At 40.5% G+C, this 19,202-nt stretch overlaps 1 protein-coding gene across 6 annotated transcripts in view; it reads right to left on the bottom strand.

Annotated features, from left to right (window-relative positions):
- The window catches only part of ST7 (suppression of tumorigenicity 7), a 233,567-nt gene that overhangs the window by 59,277 nt on the left and 155,088 nt on the right, over nt 1–19,202 (bottom strand). For all 6 annotated transcript variants that reach the window (XM_073328161.1, XM_073328156.1, XM_073328160.1 and 3 more), the window contains 2 exons: nt 17,984–18,081; nt 8–122 (listed from right to left, as the gene is read on the bottom strand). In XM_073328161.1, the coding sequence (XP_073184262.1) occupies nt 8–122; nt 17,984–18,081 (213 nt within the window). The remainder of the gene's footprint in view (nt 1–7; nt 123–17,983; nt 18,082–19,202) is intronic.

The raw sequence follows: 19,202 nt of genomic DNA, 5'->3' as shown, positions 1-19,202 counted from the left end.
GACTTACCATCATATTTTGCTAAAACTGCCTGAACATCTGCATATGCTTGTAACTCCAACAGAGCTTCTAGCAGGTTTTCGTGGATGTTGAACATGCTTAGCAGAGGAAACTCCTTCATTAACTAAAAACAGTAATAAAAAAAGGGTTAGACTATTAACATGGAATGCGGATTTTCATTCAAAATTTACTGAAATGTCTAATTAAAATCGTTCAGCCCTACTGCTCTTGGGCCTCATACAATGTCCTCTAATGCCATTGGAAAGATTCCCATTTGGATCAAGAACCTTGGAAACAACATGCCTTGCATATGGTTTAATTAGTTCAAGAAGAGGGTTGTCTGAATATACAACTCCCTTTCAATTTACTTGTTGCCTTTTTAAAAAGTGAGGGAGTATTATTCTATTGTAGAAGAAGATTAAATTAAACAAGCCCCTTCAGCTCAGTAAATTGTATATTTTAGTATTAACTCCCCCTGATGGATATGGGGGAAAACAAAGAAAATACATCGAAAAAAATCAAAGTATAATAAAATAAGAAAGACCTACACCTCTGCTATGCTTCATAGTTGTTTATTATTACTATTATTTAGCAGCATATATATCTTATATATATCTCAACAGAATTGTGCATAGTACTAACAATGGCAGTTCAACATCTTTTTGGCCAATCCAGGTTCAAAAATGCTTGACCCAAAGTAGAAATTAGATAAGGCCTTCATACTAATCTAACACTACCATGGCTTAAGAATCCATATCTTATAACAAATGGAATGACACCTTGTATAGGAAAGAGGCTCAGGCTTTATTTTAGTGGGTGCTAAATTGTGACTGAAGTGGACTGGTCTGATGAATCAGTCCTTTAGGAAGATCAGAGATTGTCAGAATGCTGGCCAAATTCTGCTGTGTGTAGTACCAACTGTCTACCAGCCAACTGAATTTGATAAATAAATAACATCCTTTATTCTGCTTGCCATCTGACTCCACATCTCTTAGGAACTTCAGTGCAAATTAATTTCTCTATTTTATTGCTCAGTTAGAAAATGAACCAATTAAAGTGGTGTCATTTTTTTAATGTCAAAGTGATATTCTAAAAATTGTCGTATTAAGGGATTTGTGCCCTCACTGTGGTTGTCTTGTGCTGGTGCAAAGCCTCAGCATGGTAGGCTCTTTAACTGGCCTAAAGCCAGCCCTTTTTAGTCCCATTGCTCCCCAAAGTACAGGGTATGATAGGTGTATCCTTGAGTTCCATTGATCCCCATCTCCTGAAAGGGTTTCTTGCGGGGCGATGGAAGCCAAGTGTAAGGTAGAGCAGCTCTGAAGATGCTTGAATGTGTACCAGAACTGAACTGGCCCACTTCCAGCTCCAGGGTTGGGGGATGTAAAGATGATGTCCATCCACCTTTGCATCCCTCTGCCCCCTAGTTCTGCACTGAGTGACGTTTATCTGGAGCCAAGGCTCAAACTCCAGTTGATGGAGAGGCTCTCAGGAGTTCTACAGGAAGGTTCTGTACCAGTAATTTGTAATATATTAAATGTATGATACAAGGTACTAAGACACTGATGCCCATTATACACTTGTTGGGAAACCAAACTAAGTTAATTATAAATAAACATCAGAAATTTGCAGATGAATGTTAACATTTTTCTCCATAGGGGCCTAAGAATAGAAATACTACTGAGGTGATGTGAAGTAAGCCCAAACTACAAATGGGAAAACACAGTAAAAACTATAAACCATGTCTGAAAAATCTGAGGAAATGAATCAATCCTCCTTTGAAAATATAATTAAAGGAACTGGAAAGAGACAACTAATTATAAACTCCCAAATCGGCAATACAAGCAAAAATATACCAGTCCATAAGCAAAATGGTGAAAGGGTATGAAAAAGTCTGGAACATGTGGAACAGGGAATTAACTCTGTTCAGCAAAAGGCTGCTAATAGACAAACAGAAGTGCCAAGCTCACAGGATGAAATTCACCCCTGTGTAGAGGGCCACGTATAAACTACCTAAAAATTTGAGGATTAAGTGGGAGTGAAGTGGTAAACCGGCACTGTCCTGGCCCTCTGTACTGCACTGTCCTTGCTACGGTTTGAGGATTATACAGAAGGTGAAGAGGGCAGTGTTTTGTTTGTTGATATTTGTACAACTGTGATCACATGAACTTTTGGTTAGAGAGTCACAATCACAGATACAGGTATTTAATGAGCTCATTGGATTTATGAGGGGTAATCCATAGAGGGTAATAAACTCTGAGCTATGGTAGTAAAACTCCTACAGTTTCAACATCAGGAGTTGATCCTGAGGAAAACAAGAACAAAACTGGGCAGATTGCATAAATCTCCTTGTTTGATTACTGATTACATTTTTCCAAATTGAGCAAGAGGCCTTGGTTTATCTGGATAAGTGGGGGTCTTGATGTGCAAAAGAGTTCTCAATACAACTGTTGCTCATCAGAAAAAAAAAATTCAGGTCCAATTTCAGATAATCAGTGTTTTCAGTCAAGGATTCAGATTAGATTCTACCGGACTTGTTTCTCATCCCCTTTGTGATTTTTAACTGCTTCTACCAGTTACAGACAGGGTAAAATATATATATAATGAAATTCAGTGTTGGGATTTTTCAAAAGTAATATTTACAGTGGGTACTTTTAAAATCTTTTTTAAAATTGATGGAAAGGTTAGAACTGCACACGATTTTTCATTATTACACCTGATAGCTACTGCACATCAGAAAGAAAGACACTTCTAAAATTGTATGAATTAATAATAGATTCCAATAAAGGGGGATAGACATTTTAATACAAAAGGGGATTCCATTTTTCAGTGTTTAAAATATATACTAGAGACTGACACTGTATTCTGATTGTGGGTAAACCTCAGAAGGATGTAGTTGCAGTTGTTAAATTCAGAGTGGATGTCACTCATTTTGATACTAATAACTTTTTAAAGTTCAAGTTTGAAAAGTGCACAGTAATTTGCAAATATCATTAATTTGGGCGAGACTTTAATTTGTGCAGAACAAGAACAATAACTTTATCTAACCTTGTCCTAGCAATGATGGACCTGGATATAGATAGAATGAAGCAGCACTGTGATGAAAAACAGATCAATCCTTCCATTATACAAAAGAGTGAGGGCATTGAGAGTCCACATCTAGAGCCTTTACGCATGTGGTCCTAAGGCGGCTTTCTGCAGTGTTTAGTCTAGTTGTGTTCAAGTTCAAGTTCCACATCAAGTTTATTTTATTTGTGATTTTCTTGTTATTTTTAATAGCTTTTGCATTACTTAAAACAGCCTGGATTGGTTTAAGTGGCTGTTAGTGGGGAATTAATACACAGCTCCTCCAGAGATAAGGAAACTCAATTCAGAAAAGGTAGAGTGAGGACTGAAGTAACAGTCAGTATGTAGTCAAGAGTGAAAGGAGTTATAATTTATCATTCCTGCCCTGTAAGGTGCTAGAAGGAAGTGGCTACTGTCAAAAAGGCTATGGTCTAAAAACCTGAGTGATGTAAGGTGCAGTTACAATTCTCCTCAGTCACCTGCCACAGAAATCTTTTACGTTTTTCCTGTCTGCCACAAAGAAATATAACTAGTAAAATGCGAGGGCCGGAAACCGTCTCCCTAACTCACAACTGGGTATTTCACTGCATAAGGTACTACTCAACTGGAGTAAGGATGGCAGAATCTAGCCCTAAGTAAATAATGACGTAAAGCTCACACAGAGCATGTTACTAAAAACATACCCTTCTGAAGAATTAAGAGTGATCACCCCAGTTCCCTGAGACTGAATAATGGTTATTAGACTAGCTGTCTCTTTGTTAGTGAACAAAATGAAGAGTTGCAGCCAATTATAGATGTACTATGTCCAGTAACATTCTCCTTGTTGTGGTTCACTTTACTTCTTGTTGACATCAATCATTGATTTTTTTTTTTTAAATTAGGTTCTGTTGCAGTGAGAAAACCTTGCATCATACAGCAACATAGTAAAGGGCACTGTCTGGACTGCTAGACCTACAAATTGACTGTGTTAACACACATTCCCTCAAGGAAAGGCCTTAGGTGAAGAAGTGCAAAACAGTTATCATGAAATCAATTTATGCAGCAGCTACAAAAATAAAAACCTGTACAATTAGCCACTCAACTTACTCCAAGGTTCACTGCAAACAAACCAGAGAACATGCTTTGCTAGATAACGTGTTCACTTATTATGTGAGTTTCACAGTAAGTTGCAGGTTATTGCTCTTTTATTTTAAATTCTTTTCAGTCACAGTATGAATGCCAGAAAGTAAAACCACCCTGATGGAAACATTATAAAGATAGGTCAGCAATTAAAGTGTGCCTTTAATGAACAGCATGGAATAGAAACCTTGCTACAGGTTGAAATACAATACTGCTAGATGCTCACTAGCAGGGCCAGCTCTAGGTGTTTTGCCAGCCAGGGTTGAAAACATTTTCAGCGCCCCTCCCCCCTCTCAGCGGCCGAGCAATACAAACAGACAACCAATCACCAGAGAAGACAGGAAAAACAAGGCCACGCGGCACAGCAGTGTGGCACCTCCCCAGAAGTTGATGTCCAGAACTATCTCCCTGTTCACCCACCTCTAAAACCAGTCCTGCTCACCAAAGGCCAAATTCTGTATTGGTCTGAGGGGCAGTAAGGAGGTCCTGTCCCCTCCTCCCTCATGCCAACTACAGGGTGGGAGCAGTTTCCAAGGGGCAGTGGGCTGAAGACCATAAAGGGATGAAATATTGGCCAAGTTCCCTCTGTACAGCATGGTCACAGAGGCAGAATACTCCCCTGCCCCTGGCCAGCGTGGCTCCCTGTTGCTTACATGCTTACTCTGGGCTGTGACTAACAGACACAGGTCTAGCCCTAAATCAGAAGATTTATTTTTAAGTGATATCACATATCTCCATTTATCAAATTATCCAGTTTACTATTTTTCAACTCTCTTCCCTAATCTCCCTTTTAAAAGATTCATGCTATGACAAGATAAATGCTTCTTCTTTACTGGCAACCACTGCACCACCTCACCTCCAGGGAAAAAACAGAAGTACTGTTACCTCTTCTACCAAGGTATTGACTAGACTCCCGTAAAACATGCATCAAGCTTTAACAAGGAGTCTTCCCCTTATGTATCTCTAGCAACCAAAAAGCTCTTATTAAAGTCAATGCAGCTTCTTGAACACTGATCAGGGCAAGCTAACAATTTCTATGTAACACCCTCAGTTCCTTAGTACAACAGAATGGGTTGGATCCTCAGATGGTGCAAATGGGCCCAGCTCCACCGAGGTATGAGGCCCAATATGTCTAAACTAAAATGTTAAGATGGGCCATTTTATGGTATAAACATATACATAATGTAGTAACAGTAGCTAATTTGGGATTTTCTTTTGAATTTAAACTAGTCAAAAGCATCTTCTAGTGATAAAATTAGGATTGGATAATGTAATTAATCCATGTTATATTTGATTTGTATGCGTGTGTAGAAAGTGAAATAGGTTTTTATTAGGATGTTCATTACCTATACTGTAACTATATGTAAATATTACCACTACCAGATAATTAATACTTATTTTAAAATATCTTAAATATGTAATTAGTACTTTAGGACTACAAACTGAGAAGAATTCTGGAAACAAATCTTAAATTACTGCATGTCTTCTCATTATGCTTTAGAGTCAGATTTCCGGACTTACCCCAAGTCATATTGCAGGGTGTAGGTTCAGTGATTTCTGTGATGGATGTGCTAGGGTGTTGATTCATAAAAAAATGCTTTTCTGTGCATGGAAATCCCCTCTTGATTTATTGGATAAAGAACGAGTTTTATCTCTACAAGGGTGGTTTATGGAAGGCGGACAGCCTTCCCTCAGAATATTTCACTCATCAATTTTTCTACATTTAGATATAATTTTTAAATGTTCTCAAGGAATGCAGCCGTAGATTTTGTGTCCAATTTTCTCCCTGTGATGATATTATCCCCATACATCAATTAGCAATGATACATTATTCATGCAGAAATCAGTTTTAAGTTACAGTATGTGCCCTACATCTAGTCCTTGGGACTCAGGGGAACATGGAAGTGGATAAATGATCTTGTATATAACTTGGTGTTGACAGATTTATTCTCATAAGCCTCTATCTGCACCATCGATGTACATGTATATATATATATTTTATAATGAACTATATTCCATTATTATTTGTTGTTTATATGTATATGCTCCCAATGAAACAAACAAACAAAAACACATTTAGAGCACTGTGTTCAATTAAGCATATTCATGAATGCTAAAATAATTTTAAGGTTTTGGCTTAAACTGAAAAAAAATGCAGTTACCTTAAAAGAAAACTTGAAATTCCATCCATCCCAGCTCCTAGTAATGCTGTTACTAGCAATGGTATCTGAAATAACAGTCTCCTGTCACCTGCCCTGCCTTATTGGTTCTGAGAAAGTCAACCACCACTTTAAAGACCCCAGTATTTAGGAGGGAGATTAAGGGATGGATTAAATGTGGAATTTCAGCTTCATTTCTCCATTTCCTGGCTATTGCCAAGTCCGATCATGTAACATTATACACCTCTACCCTGATATAACTCTGTCCTCAGGAGCCAAAAAATCTTACCGCGTTATAGGTGAAACCGCATTATATTGAACTTGCTTTGATTCACCGGAGCACGCAGCCCCGCCCCCTGGAGCACTGCTTTACCGCGTTATATCCAAATTCATGTTATATCAGGTCGCGTTATATCAGTTATATCAGGGTAGAGGTGTATTTATGTATAGGGTATTGTATTGTATTGTGTGTGTGGCTCAAGGTTAACAATTACAATCTCAAACTATACAACAGAGGAATAAAGTCATTGTATTTGAGACCTCTGTAGAACTGTCTTTGAACTTTCAGCCATTATGTTCTTTCTTAGCTAACCTGGAGGCTTAAAAAGGCTGTTCAAACCTTTCAGAGTTTAATCTGTGCCCTTTTAAAAATATAATTACAAAAATGCCATAGTCTAGACACTGTCTTGTGGATCAGTGCGAAAAATTCACACTTTTAAAGAATAAAAATAAGTTTTAAAGGGATATATTGCATAAAACCAGTGGAAGCCAAATTGTACCAGATGTATGTTTAATATTTTTGAATCGCACCTTCATACAAGAGCGACAAATAGAATAACAGAAAATAACTTATAACAATGAAGTGTTTTTTCCACCAATGATTAGTAACATTACAAAGCATGAAAGCAGAGTCATTTATCACTACCCTCAACATCCCTTCCTCCCAAATACATTAGACTATGCTTTATCCACAGCATACCAAGTACTTTTCAGAGAAAGTCAGTTAAATGATAGAAAAGAGAGGAAGATTTTACACTGAAATTTAAAAGAGAGGAAATAACGTACTGGCTCACAAAAGGCTAGGAAGTTCTAGAGACATGGAACAGCACAAATAAATGATCTCCACAATCCCCATCTGCAGAAGTTTAAGAAAACGGACAGAGGAGTGTAAGAATGAAGATGCACACAAGCTCTAGGAGACTGGGGATCCTCTTAACAGAAGACTATGGTGGAAGCCATAGGGCTTATCCGTTATGCATCTTTTTGTGATCATAGAATCATAGAATGTCAGGGTTGGAAGGGACCTCAGGAGGTCATCTAGTCCAACCCCCTGCTCAAAGCAGGACCAATCCCCAACTAAATCATCCCAGCCAGGGCTTTGTCAAGCCTGACCTTAAAAACCTCAAAGGAAGGAGATTCCACCACTTCTCTAGGTAATGCATTCCAGTGCTTCACCAGCCTCCTAGTGAAAAAGTTTTCCCTAAAATCCAGCCTAAACCTCCCCCACTGCAACTTGAGACCATTACTCCTTGTTCCGTCATCTGCTACCACTGAGAACAGTCTAGATCCATCCTCTTTAGAACCCCTTTCAGGTAGTTGAAAGCAGCTATCAAATCCCCCCTCATTCTTCTCTTCCACAGACTAAACAATCCAAGTTCCCTCAGCCTCTCCTCATAAGTCATGTGTTCCAGTCCCCTAATCATTTTTGTTGCCTTCCGCTGGACTCTTTCCAATTTTTTCACATCCTTCTTGTAGTGTGGGGCCCAAAACTGGACACAGTACTCCAGATGAGGCCTCATCAATGTCGAAAAGAGGGGAATGATCACGTCCCTCGATCTGCTTGCAATGGCCCTACTTATACACCCCAAAATGCCATTGGCCTTCTTGGCAGCAACAGCACACTGTTGACTCATATCCAGCTTCTTGTCCACTGTAACCCCTAGGTCCTTTTCTGCAGAACTGCTGCCTAGCCATTTGGTCCCTAGTCTGTAGCGGTACATGGGATTCTTTTTTCCTAAGTACAGGACTCTGCACTTGTCCTTGCTGAACCTCATCAGATTTCTTTTGGCCCAAACCTCTAATTTGTCTAGGTCCCTCTGTATCCTATCTCTACCCTTCAGTGTATTTACCTCCCCTCCCAGTTTAATGTCATCTGCAAACTTGCTGAGGGTGCAATCCACACCATCCTCCAGATCATTAATGAAGACTCCTTATATGACTCCTTATATGCTAGGCAGATTTTATTTATACACACACACACACACACTCACACACACACCTTGGTAGTAGATGCTACAAGAAAACTCTTTAGAAATACAATCTTCTGCTGGACAAACACACATTTTCAACAAGTGCAAAAAGGGCAATCACTTGTTGTAGCGACCTGGATAAAACAACTTTCAGCATGCCTAACATTAAAGACACTAATGGTGAACTTAGATAGCATTCAGTGAACTTTTTTACTTTTCTGAGTGTTGGAGAGTAGAATTTGAACTATTTTAGACAGCTTCAGTTAAGTGATAAATAGTATCTTATAATTTTTTATATTACTAGAAATCTATTATCTTAACCTTAAAATCAGCATTTACCATTTGTTATATCATAGTACTTTCCTCTACTTAAAATAGGAATTAGGTATCACAGATACCACTTTGCAGTAGATCCTGGTAAATGCTATGGTTTTTATGGCAATCATGTACCTGGAATTCATAGATTCATAGGGTGAAATTCTGACCTCAATGAAATCAGTGTAGTTTTGACCATCTAGTCTGACCTAATTATGATGATCTAGTTATGCCATTTAATCTGACATCCTGAATAACATGGGCCAAAGAATTTCACTCACAAGTTCCTTCCCATAACTGTGTGGGAGAGGCAGGCAGTGGCTACACTTGCAAGCAGCAATTAAGGTTATGTTCTTAAGCTGATAGGGATCATGCTGCCTTTATCAATAACTATAACTCTATTTGCTCCCCTTGATACTACAAGATACCGAACACTCCAATGGCAGCTGAGAGTGCTCAACACTTCAGTGTATTGAGCCTTTAATTGTAAGAAAAGGGCAGTTCAAAGGCTAACAAATGCAGCTCATGTCTATCAGCAAAAGTGTGTCACACCAGTGCTGAGGGTACACCAGCAGAAACACTCACAAAAACATGGCTAATGTCAGAGATCAAAGAAAATACCCCTCCCAACCTATCCATAGCATTAAATACTTTGGGATATGGCATGGTGCCACTTCAAAGCCTTCAGATGACATAACCTTTAGAACCACCTTAACTATGTAGGGCAGTCTAAGCATTTAAAACGGCTAATCACACACATTTGACACGCACCTTTCTAGGAACTTAAGCCACTTTAAATCCTTAAGGCTGATTGATACCTACAGACATGCATTGAAAAGTGCATACTTAATACTCTAAGTGCACACTTAAACACACACATATATATATATATATACACACACACACATGCTGCATCTTTCCAGAAGTGTGAAAACTCAAATGAAATTACCGTGACCAAGATTTTCAAAACTGCTGAACTCCCAGCTGCTAGGTCTGGTCCCCAAGTGAAAAAAAGCTCATACAAATATTTTAGAACCTTAAAGATAATGTTGGTTTGTGTGCATTTCCAGATTTGGGTGAAGGTACAGAGGGAATCTTATTTTTAACCAAAACCATCCCTACTGGTGGCCACTCTACACACTTTCTCATACAACAACATTCACATTACCATATTCAGTCTATTTTGAAGCAGCAGGTCCAAAGTCGAGATTAAATTAGAAAATTTCACTGTAATGGGATGTACCAGCCTCTTAAGGCTAATAAAGATAATCTCCAGGGCCAGCACCTTCCCATTTCAATGTTTCTGTCACAGTCACTGAGGTGGCAGAAGAGGTCTCGGGGGGTCTTTTGGGGTTTGTGAGGAAGTCTCAGACTGCTGTCCCCACTCGGGTTGTGAGATCAGAGCTCCAAATGCAGAGGGCTCTGGATCTCCCCTCTTCCCTCAGCACTCATGGGTTTGTATTTCCCAGTGCTGCAGGAAATTCAGAGCTTGGGAAGGGATTTAAGAAGCTCCTTTCCCTCAGAAAAGGGAGAAATTTTCAGGGAGCTACAAGAGCTGTGAAACCATGGCCTTTGTTTCCTCTGATGTACTCTTTTAATCTGGGAGTTGGGTGGAGGGGAGGGTAAGAACTGTGTTGCAAAAATCCCTGTGGAGGAGCCATGCTAACTCCAGACCCCTGAAACAGGCCAAACCCCATTACTTGCATTAAGGCCATAAAGCAAAACCTCTGGGGAGGGTCAGTGCTGACATCAGAAGGAATGGAACAGACATGTCCTGTTGGGGAGGTTTGGTTTTGTTTTGTCTCTTAAAGAGGACTCATTGTACGGCCCTTGGTTCGTTTGGGCCAGTCACTTTGTTTGCTTCAGCCTGCTAGTCCCTGGCATGACTTCTATATGATTCCCCCTCCTTAAAGCTGTTGTTTTACTTTAAATGATCATAAATTTTCCTCCAGTGAAAGTTTTTACCAAGGTCCAAATATTCTCCAGCTCCATCCTAGAATGCTTGAATTAATTTAGCAAAATTAAATTAGCCCATTCAGTTTCCTACATGGTATGTCCTAAAATTTAATCAATTTTTAATTAATGTCAGTGACCCACTCAAAGGAGATGATCCACCTCACTATATTGATCCACTTTTCTAAGTCAATAATGCTGGTGATCACTACTCCTGTATCCATCACCCAGTATATAACTGCTTTGCTCACCCCTAAGTGTTCTGATTACAGACAAGACTGCAGTCCAAAACCAGCATATTCATTTCAGGGTAAGAGACTGAGCAAAGAAAAGAAACTGCTTCAGTGCAAAATAGTTGACATGAAAGGATTTCTTGAATTGTCCAACATGTGTGTTTCTGCACTGGCTTTTCGACGAGATTTTAAAAGTCTTTCTAGGCATGGCCACAGCCTGGGACACTGAAGAGGATCAGACATAATCATCTCTGTGCTTGCCAAACCAAACTAAATCTCTCAAAACACTCATGCTTAAATCTTCTTTACTCAAGCAGCACAACAAATAAAACCAAGGTTTCAGACTGTGGCCTTCATTATGGCTGGTAAGATCTCTCATCCACTCTATACATATTTGGCCATATTTTACACAGATTGCAATAAATTTGGAGTAGCTCAATTGACTGCGGTGGAGTTATTCCATATGTACACTGGCCTACATGAGATGAGAATTGAGCACAGTGTGTCTAGAAAAATGACAGGCTTCTGGTTTCTGGTTCAGAATCATAATAAATCATTAATTATCAGCAGATGTCTAAATAAAAGCAACACCTACATATACTTCTTCCATACAAATTATGTGTTACTTGGTAATTCTGATAAAGTCAACTCAGCTATGTGTACCAGATTAAAGCAGCATATCATCATCGAAAACATAATTCAAGCTCTTCAGTTTAGTCTATGACACAATAATATTACCATATTAATCGGATCATAAACGGAGATGATGATATAGTCCATAACAACAATCAAATAACTTCTTCATATGTATAAAACTGAAACATCTATGTTTAAAAAAAATTGAAAAATTGAAAAAAAAACAATGTTGATAAATACAAAGTAATGCACGTTGGAAAACATAATCCAAACTATACATATAAAATGCGGTCTAACTTATCTGTTACCACTCAAGAAAGAGATCTTGGACTCACTATGGATAATTCTCTGAAAACATCCACTCGATGTGCAGCAGCCCTCAAAAAAGCTTAACAGGATGTTGGGAATCATTAGGAACGGGATAGATAATAAGACAGAAAATATCATATTGCCTCTATATAAATCCATGGTACGCCCACGCCTTGAATACAGCGTGCAGATGTGGTTGCCCCATCTCAAAAAAGATATATTGGAATTAGAAAAGGTTCAGAAAAGGGCAACAAAAATGATTAGGGGTATGGAACGGCTTCCATATGAGGAGAGATTAATAAAACTGGGACTTTTCAGCTTGGAAAAGAGACGACTAAGGGGGGATATGATAGAGGTCTATAAAATCATGACTGGTGTGGAGAAAGTAAATAAGGAAGTGTTATTTACTCCTTCACATAACACAAGAGCTAGGGGTCACCAAATGAAATTAATAGGCAGCAGGTTTAAAACAAACGAAAGGAAGTATTTCTTCACACAATGCATAGTCAGCCTGTGGGATTCCTTCCCAGAGGGTGTTGTGAAGGCCAAGACGATAACAGGGTTCAAAAAAGAACTAGATAAGTTCATGGAGGATAGGTCCATCACTGGTTATTAGCCAGGATGGGCAGGGATGCAAAACTATGCTCTGAAGTGTCTCTAACCTCTGTTTGCCAGAAGCTGAGAATGGGTGACAGGGGATGGATCACTTGATGATTATCTGTTCTGTTTATTCCCTCTGAAGCACCTGGCATTGACCACGGTCAGAAGACAGGATACTGGGCTAGATGGACCATTGATCTGACCCAGTATGGCTGTTCTTATGTAAGATATGTTGACAAATATCAATATATTTTCTATACTTCTTCCTAATCCATGTGAGAACAAGGGTGGATATGCAAATACTTTGCCAGTCTTATCTATCAACAAAAAGTTTATATACACCAGTGCCTAAAGTATTGCATTTCTGATATGCTCATGAAATAAACTGTGGAAATGGAAGGGAGAAAATTCCTTTGTCTCTAAATTTGTTAGAAACAAGGTATTTTGGTTCATATTTTGCATTATTTCTTCAGCAGCCAATATTACATCATATCTCCTCAAATTCTGAAAGTCATTTCATTCATCTCAATATCTTTCACTAGTCTCCTCATTCTGACTGACTATATGGTAAATCTTGGACGGTGGGCGTAGTGGGTGTTAATAGTTGCATTGTACAGTTATTACATAAATGTTACAAATCATCAACATTACAGGTGGCTGCGACCCCTAGAGCATTCCAATGCTAGAAGGCAAGGGGCTCAATGGATCAGGTAATAAGTTTCAGCTGGCCTACCATTTCACTGTACCCCAGCTCACTATGGTTATAATCTATATCTAAAAGGTGTCATGTAATATGTCACTAGAAAACTAATACACTTGATTGATCATTAATACTCTTGCATGAAGGATGTATGCAATGTGTATTAAGAGTTATGAATATATGCTGTAATGATGACTAAAATGTGTTTAAGCCAGGCATGTCAGGGGGAATTGGTAAACAGGTCTGCCCTAGACAAAGGAATGTATATTTGCTTCTCTGACCAGCTTAGTCATCAGGCAGAGACAATGACAGTCTATTAACATATTAGGTAAACAAAGCTATCAATCTAACAAGAGGGGGAGGAGACAACTTCCGGGGGGGGGTGAGGCGGGGAGAACCTTTGCTTTGGCTATAAAGACAGGAGGTCTGAATCTCAAGTGATAAGTAAGGCTACATTTTAGTCATGGGTATTTTTAGTAAAAGTCATGGACAGGTCACAGGAAATAAACAAAAATTCACAGCCCATGACCTGTCCATGACTTTTACTACATACCCCTAACTAAAACTTGGGCGGGGAGCAGTGGGTACTCTGAGGGGGGGCGGTCCGGGGCACCGTGAGTGCTGAGGGAGGTGGCCCGGGACCCCCGCTGGTGCGGGGGTGGAGGAGGGTGTTAGGCAGGTTTTGGAGGCTCCCTACCTGGCTCCATGTGTCCCTGCAGCTCCTAAGTGGCGGAGGGGCCAGGGGGCTCCATGCACTGCTCCTGCCACAAGTGCTGGCTGCACAGCTCCCGTTGACTGGGAACCACAGCCAATGGGAGCTGCAGGGGCAGGGCCTGCAGGCACAGGCAGCGCCCAGAGCCCCCGGCCCCTCTGCCAAGGAGCTGCAGGGCCATGTCAGCAGGAGCTGGGGAGCCCCCCACCCCAAGGTAAGCACTGCCCCACACCCCCCATCACCCTGCCCTTAGCCCCAAGCCCCCTCCCACACCCCCAAACTGCTGCTGCTGCAGATGTCACAGAGGTAATGGAAAATCACAGAATCCGTGACTTCTGTGACCTCTCTGACAGACTCGCAGCCTTAGTGATAAGCAATTGAATCAACTGATTGTCTACAATATTACTCTACTATAAAAAGTTTATCAAGTGAGGTGTTCATGAAAGCCCATGACAAATTGGTGATTAATATTGTCATAAAACGTATGCCTTAACATGCAGCCTCTTATACTTTTGTGGAAGGTCCTGACTGAGGGAAAGACAGCCATCCCTGGGAAGAAGGAAGATTGATGAGAGAAACCACATTGAACAAAGCTTGTATCTTGCTACAGTAAGTTTCAGACTTTCAGATGCGTGTTTTCACTTTTATTTACTTGTAACCATCTCTACTTTTATTTCTTTTACTTGGCATCACTTAACCTATGACCTGTTGTTAATAAATTTGTTTTATTTTTACTATAAACCAATTCACTGTTGTGTTTGAAGGGAAGGGTGTATCTGCCTTAGTTAAATTAATAAGCTATGATGTGCTTTTGTCTTTTAAAGGAGCGAACAATTCTTATTTCAAGTGTTCTAGGAGAGGGCTGGACACTTCAGAGCACACGGTTTGGGAAAAATTTGGGGAAAAAGCAGAGACTTGTTAGATCTGAGCAGCTAAATTGTCCAAAGATTCCTTCCTCACTGAGCATTCTCCATTCCCCCAGAGCTCCTGTGGGTTTACTGGACGGTGCATGTGCTATCCCCAAAGACCAGTTGAGTACCCTTCATCCTTGGACTGCATAGGCTGAGATGTATTTCCCTGCAATTGCTCTTCCTGGAAGCCTGAGGCGACTGTGTCACCAGGCTCAGGAAGTGACAGCACAGAAAAACTCTCTCCCCCCTGCTCTCAATGCTCCTCCTGCTGGCACCCAGGGAGCAGGGAGGGGAAGGAGGAAACAGCCTGATTTGAATGCAGAGGATTTGAATGCAGAGGGGTGAAGAACGGCGGGTGGTGAGGAGCAAGGGATGGGGACACTAATTAAACTGGCCTGAAAAAAGTGGGGGGGAGGGGCTATCATCACCCCAATATATACCTGTCCTCCTATTCAGCAATTAATCTGTCCCTCAACCGCCAAGTCAATATTGCCCTAGCCCCAACAATTCTGTCCCCACATCTGTTCTCCCCACTCCAACCTAGACATCAGTTCTGCTCCCACATCAGTTCTGCCGCTCCACAGCACTCCATCAAGGCTGCTCCCACATCAATTTTGCCGCCCACCTTCCCTAACCCAGCCTCACCTCTGCGCCTCCTGAAACCACTGCGGTTCTTCACCCTGCTCTCCCCAGCCAGGTGCTGACAATAAGGAGAGACGAAGGGGAAAGGAACAGAGGTGCCAACACACTGCACCCGCACAGAAGGAGAGGGGGGAGCAGAGCAGCCCTGAGCTACTGTGCTCTTTCTGCTGCCTCCTCTGCCATCCTGTAACAATGGTGCCCTCTCCTGAGAGGGGAGGGAGAGAACTCTGCCTGCTTCCTGCAGCAACCCTGACTTGCTGCTTTTCCTGTGGGCAAGTGGGGAAAGTAGCCAATCAAAGGGGGTTTTCTCCCAAGTGGTATTTAAAATGTGCACCCCTCAGTGACCCACTTCCCTTTTTATGTGTTATTTCCTGGGTCTGCAACCCATTGTAACCTTTAAGCACTGAGCAGGGAGTAACCCTGGAGGATAGCAAAAGGGGAGAGATAAGGCAGGAGCTAGGGAAAGGGGTGGGGAATAGGAGAAGAAGGGGATATGGAAAGCTGGGAGATGCAAGAGCAGAAGGGTCTGTAACCACTGAGTACACTTCCCTATAGAACCTGCATTCCCGAGTTTCAATATTCTTTTGCCATATAGCAATTATCTGTGAAACTTTTTGGCAAAGTGTCTCATCCACCACTGGAACTGGTTCATATAAAGAATGCCAACCTACTACTGTTACTGGTCACTCCTTTAGCTCGAGAGATAGAGCATTGTGCTGTATATCTGATGATAATCCATCCACAGGATGGAATGTTTGGGTTTTTTTCAATTTTTCCAGTTTTTTTAAACATAGGAAATTTTCATTGTGTCTCTAAACTATGTGAAAAGAACATTAAAGTTTCAAAACCAACCACCAAAAAGTATAAATGCCAAAGTTAAGATTGACCATGCAATCTTAATTCAGTTCCCTTGTTCATAATGCCTTATAATACAAAATTTAATTACATTTTCCACAGGACCCCTGTGTCATTCAGTGCACAGCATGGACCTACCTTGGGGATGAATCAGGTTGTGTAGGGAAGGGGATTGTTGTTTGTAGGACACCCGCTTCCATGTTTTGCAGAAATTGGAAGATGTGTAGTGAATGAGGCCAGGTATTGCAAGAAGAGATAGAACGATCTCATGGCAGTTGAATTCTGTCCTGGAGAACTAGATTCTATCCCTGCCTCTGCCACAGAATTCCTATGTGATGCTGGGCAAGTCACTTAAACCAACCTTTTCACAGGTTGTCAGTAACTGTGTGTTCCTCATTTTCTGGGTGCCTGACTTGAGATCCTAGGGTCTGATTTGAAGAAGTGCTGAGCACTCACACCTGCACATGAAGTCAATGGGAGCTGTGCTAAGGACATAAAAGGGGCTATATAATACTAAGTACTCTGGAAAATCAGGAGCTAGGTCTCTCAAATTAGGCACCCAACATTAAGGATACTTTTGACCATAATATCTCTGTACCTCAGTTCCCCATCTGTAAAATGGGAGTAATAATACCCACTTACTTTACAGAGGTATTGTGAAACTGAATTAATTGTTTGTGGAGCACTCAAATCCTATAGTGATGAATGCTATAGAAAAGACCATGAGGATATTAAAAATTCTGTTTTCAAAGCAGGATTTGAATGGTGTGTAGTAAATAAGGCATGGGCCACACATTGACCAATATGGATAAAGCTCATGTACTGAACTCATTAAATCAACATCATCCATTCTATGAATTGAATGAGGCAGGGATCCTGTGGAAAAATAGTATGTGATAATGTAATTAAAGACTGCATCATAACACATGTGAACAAGGGGGGTTGAATTAAGATTGCACAAGCAACCTGAATCCTGGCATTTCCCAGCATTTTCCTTACTTTACCTTGCAACCTTAATAATCTTCTTTTAACATAATTTATATACAAATTAGACTCAAAAACCTATCAGCAGCATTATTATCGCCAGCTATATGTGTGATCTGCAAGCAAACTGAACATCATTTCTATGCTATTGCTTTCAAAGGACAGAGTTACATGCAACTATAAATAAGGCTAAGATTTTGCCACAGTTATTTTTAGTAAAAGTCAGACAGGCAATAAACAAAAATTCATGGAAACCACAGGTCTTGAGCGCAGCAGGGGGTGCAGCCAGGGGGGGTGCACAGTCCCCGCTCCTGAGCTGGCCACAGCTGCAGGAAAGGGGCGCAAAGACTGGCTGCAGCCACCTCCTCCCAGTCCCCAAGCCACAGGGCAGGGGCTGCAGGGTCCTGGTTCCAGCCATCCAGCCCCAGCTGCTGACAGCTGAAGCAGAAGAAGTCATGGAGGTCCGGAAAAGTCATGGAATCCGTGATTGCCGTGACCTCCATGACTAAATCGTAGCCTTAGTATAAATACAAATCCAGACTCACATCTCTCATCATTTTTACAGCTTCCCTGGTCCTTCCCAGCTTTCTTGCGCACATTGCCAGCCTCCGCTTAATGTATACTAACACATTAGTATCCCGTCCTGGAGAAGGGAAAAAGAAACAAAGATTAAAAAAGAAGAGCTAAAGCAAAGGTCCATTTATCATCCCCACATAGTATAAACTGTAGCTGGCCCTCTGCATTTTTATCATTTTTGATCAACAAGGACACTACAGCGAATGCAATGAAGAGCATGGGCCAAATTCTGTCATTGGTTACACTGGCCTAGGTCTGGTATAACTCCTTTGAAGTCAACAGAGTTACTCCAGATATACATTAGTATTAATAAGAGCATCATTTGGTCCCATGTCTATGGAGTACAGTTAGCCCTCAAGTTATAGAAGTTTTCTGAACATGAGAACACTACAACATATAACATAATCAAAGAAGGGGAAGGCTAGTCAATTAATACATAAAACAAATGCACAGTGTTACAGTTAGCAACAAATTGCTCTACTTGCCTATTTATCAACTAATATAGCAAGCAACACTTGATAAAGATAATAGGCTGCTACAGGGTGGCTAGAAAAGTGAATGTCACCTTCTGCATGAGGCTTTGTATGGGTTAAACACCGTACATTCATTATAAGGAAAGGCAGTTCATTTTGAACTTCTGCTTTACATTACTGTTGCCCTATTGCTTGTGACATCATAATCATCTTCAGATCCCAAGAGCACTCAATTATGGATGGCAAATTAACAGATTCCATATATGACAATATTATGGAAGAGAAAATGCCCTGATAACAAAGAAGGCACCACAAAGTAACTAGCTGCAGCAATGGCTCTCGAGGAAGATAAGCCATTAGATTCTTGTCTTATTCCTTCTGGGAGAACCAAGAATCATTCTCTGACTATAATTATAATATGTCCTTCTAACATGCTTTTGGACCAACAGGAAATGTGCATATAGTTAATCGTCTATAAAATTACCATATAAAGAAAATATAACACACCTGCTAGAGATTATCTTCATGTAGAACATGCAACCTTTAAAGATTTTGAGACAATAGTCCTAACATTTTCAAGTCTTTAATAACAAGAACAAGATGTGTGCTGAAAACATTCCAAGTACCTACAAATTATTTTAAAGCTGTGATTATACTTTTCAAATAGATTAAACAACAGGTTGAAAGGTCTGACTTTAGAAGAGAAAATAAATAA

This window comes from Lepidochelys kempii, chromosome 1 (genome assembly GCF_965140265.1).
Source record: "Lepidochelys kempii isolate rLepKem1 chromosome 1, rLepKem1.hap2, whole genome shotgun sequence".
Lineage (NCBI taxonomy): Eukaryota > Metazoa > Chordata > Testudines > Cheloniidae > Lepidochelys > Lepidochelys kempii.
This window is presented reverse-complemented; position numbering and strand designations above follow the sequence as displayed.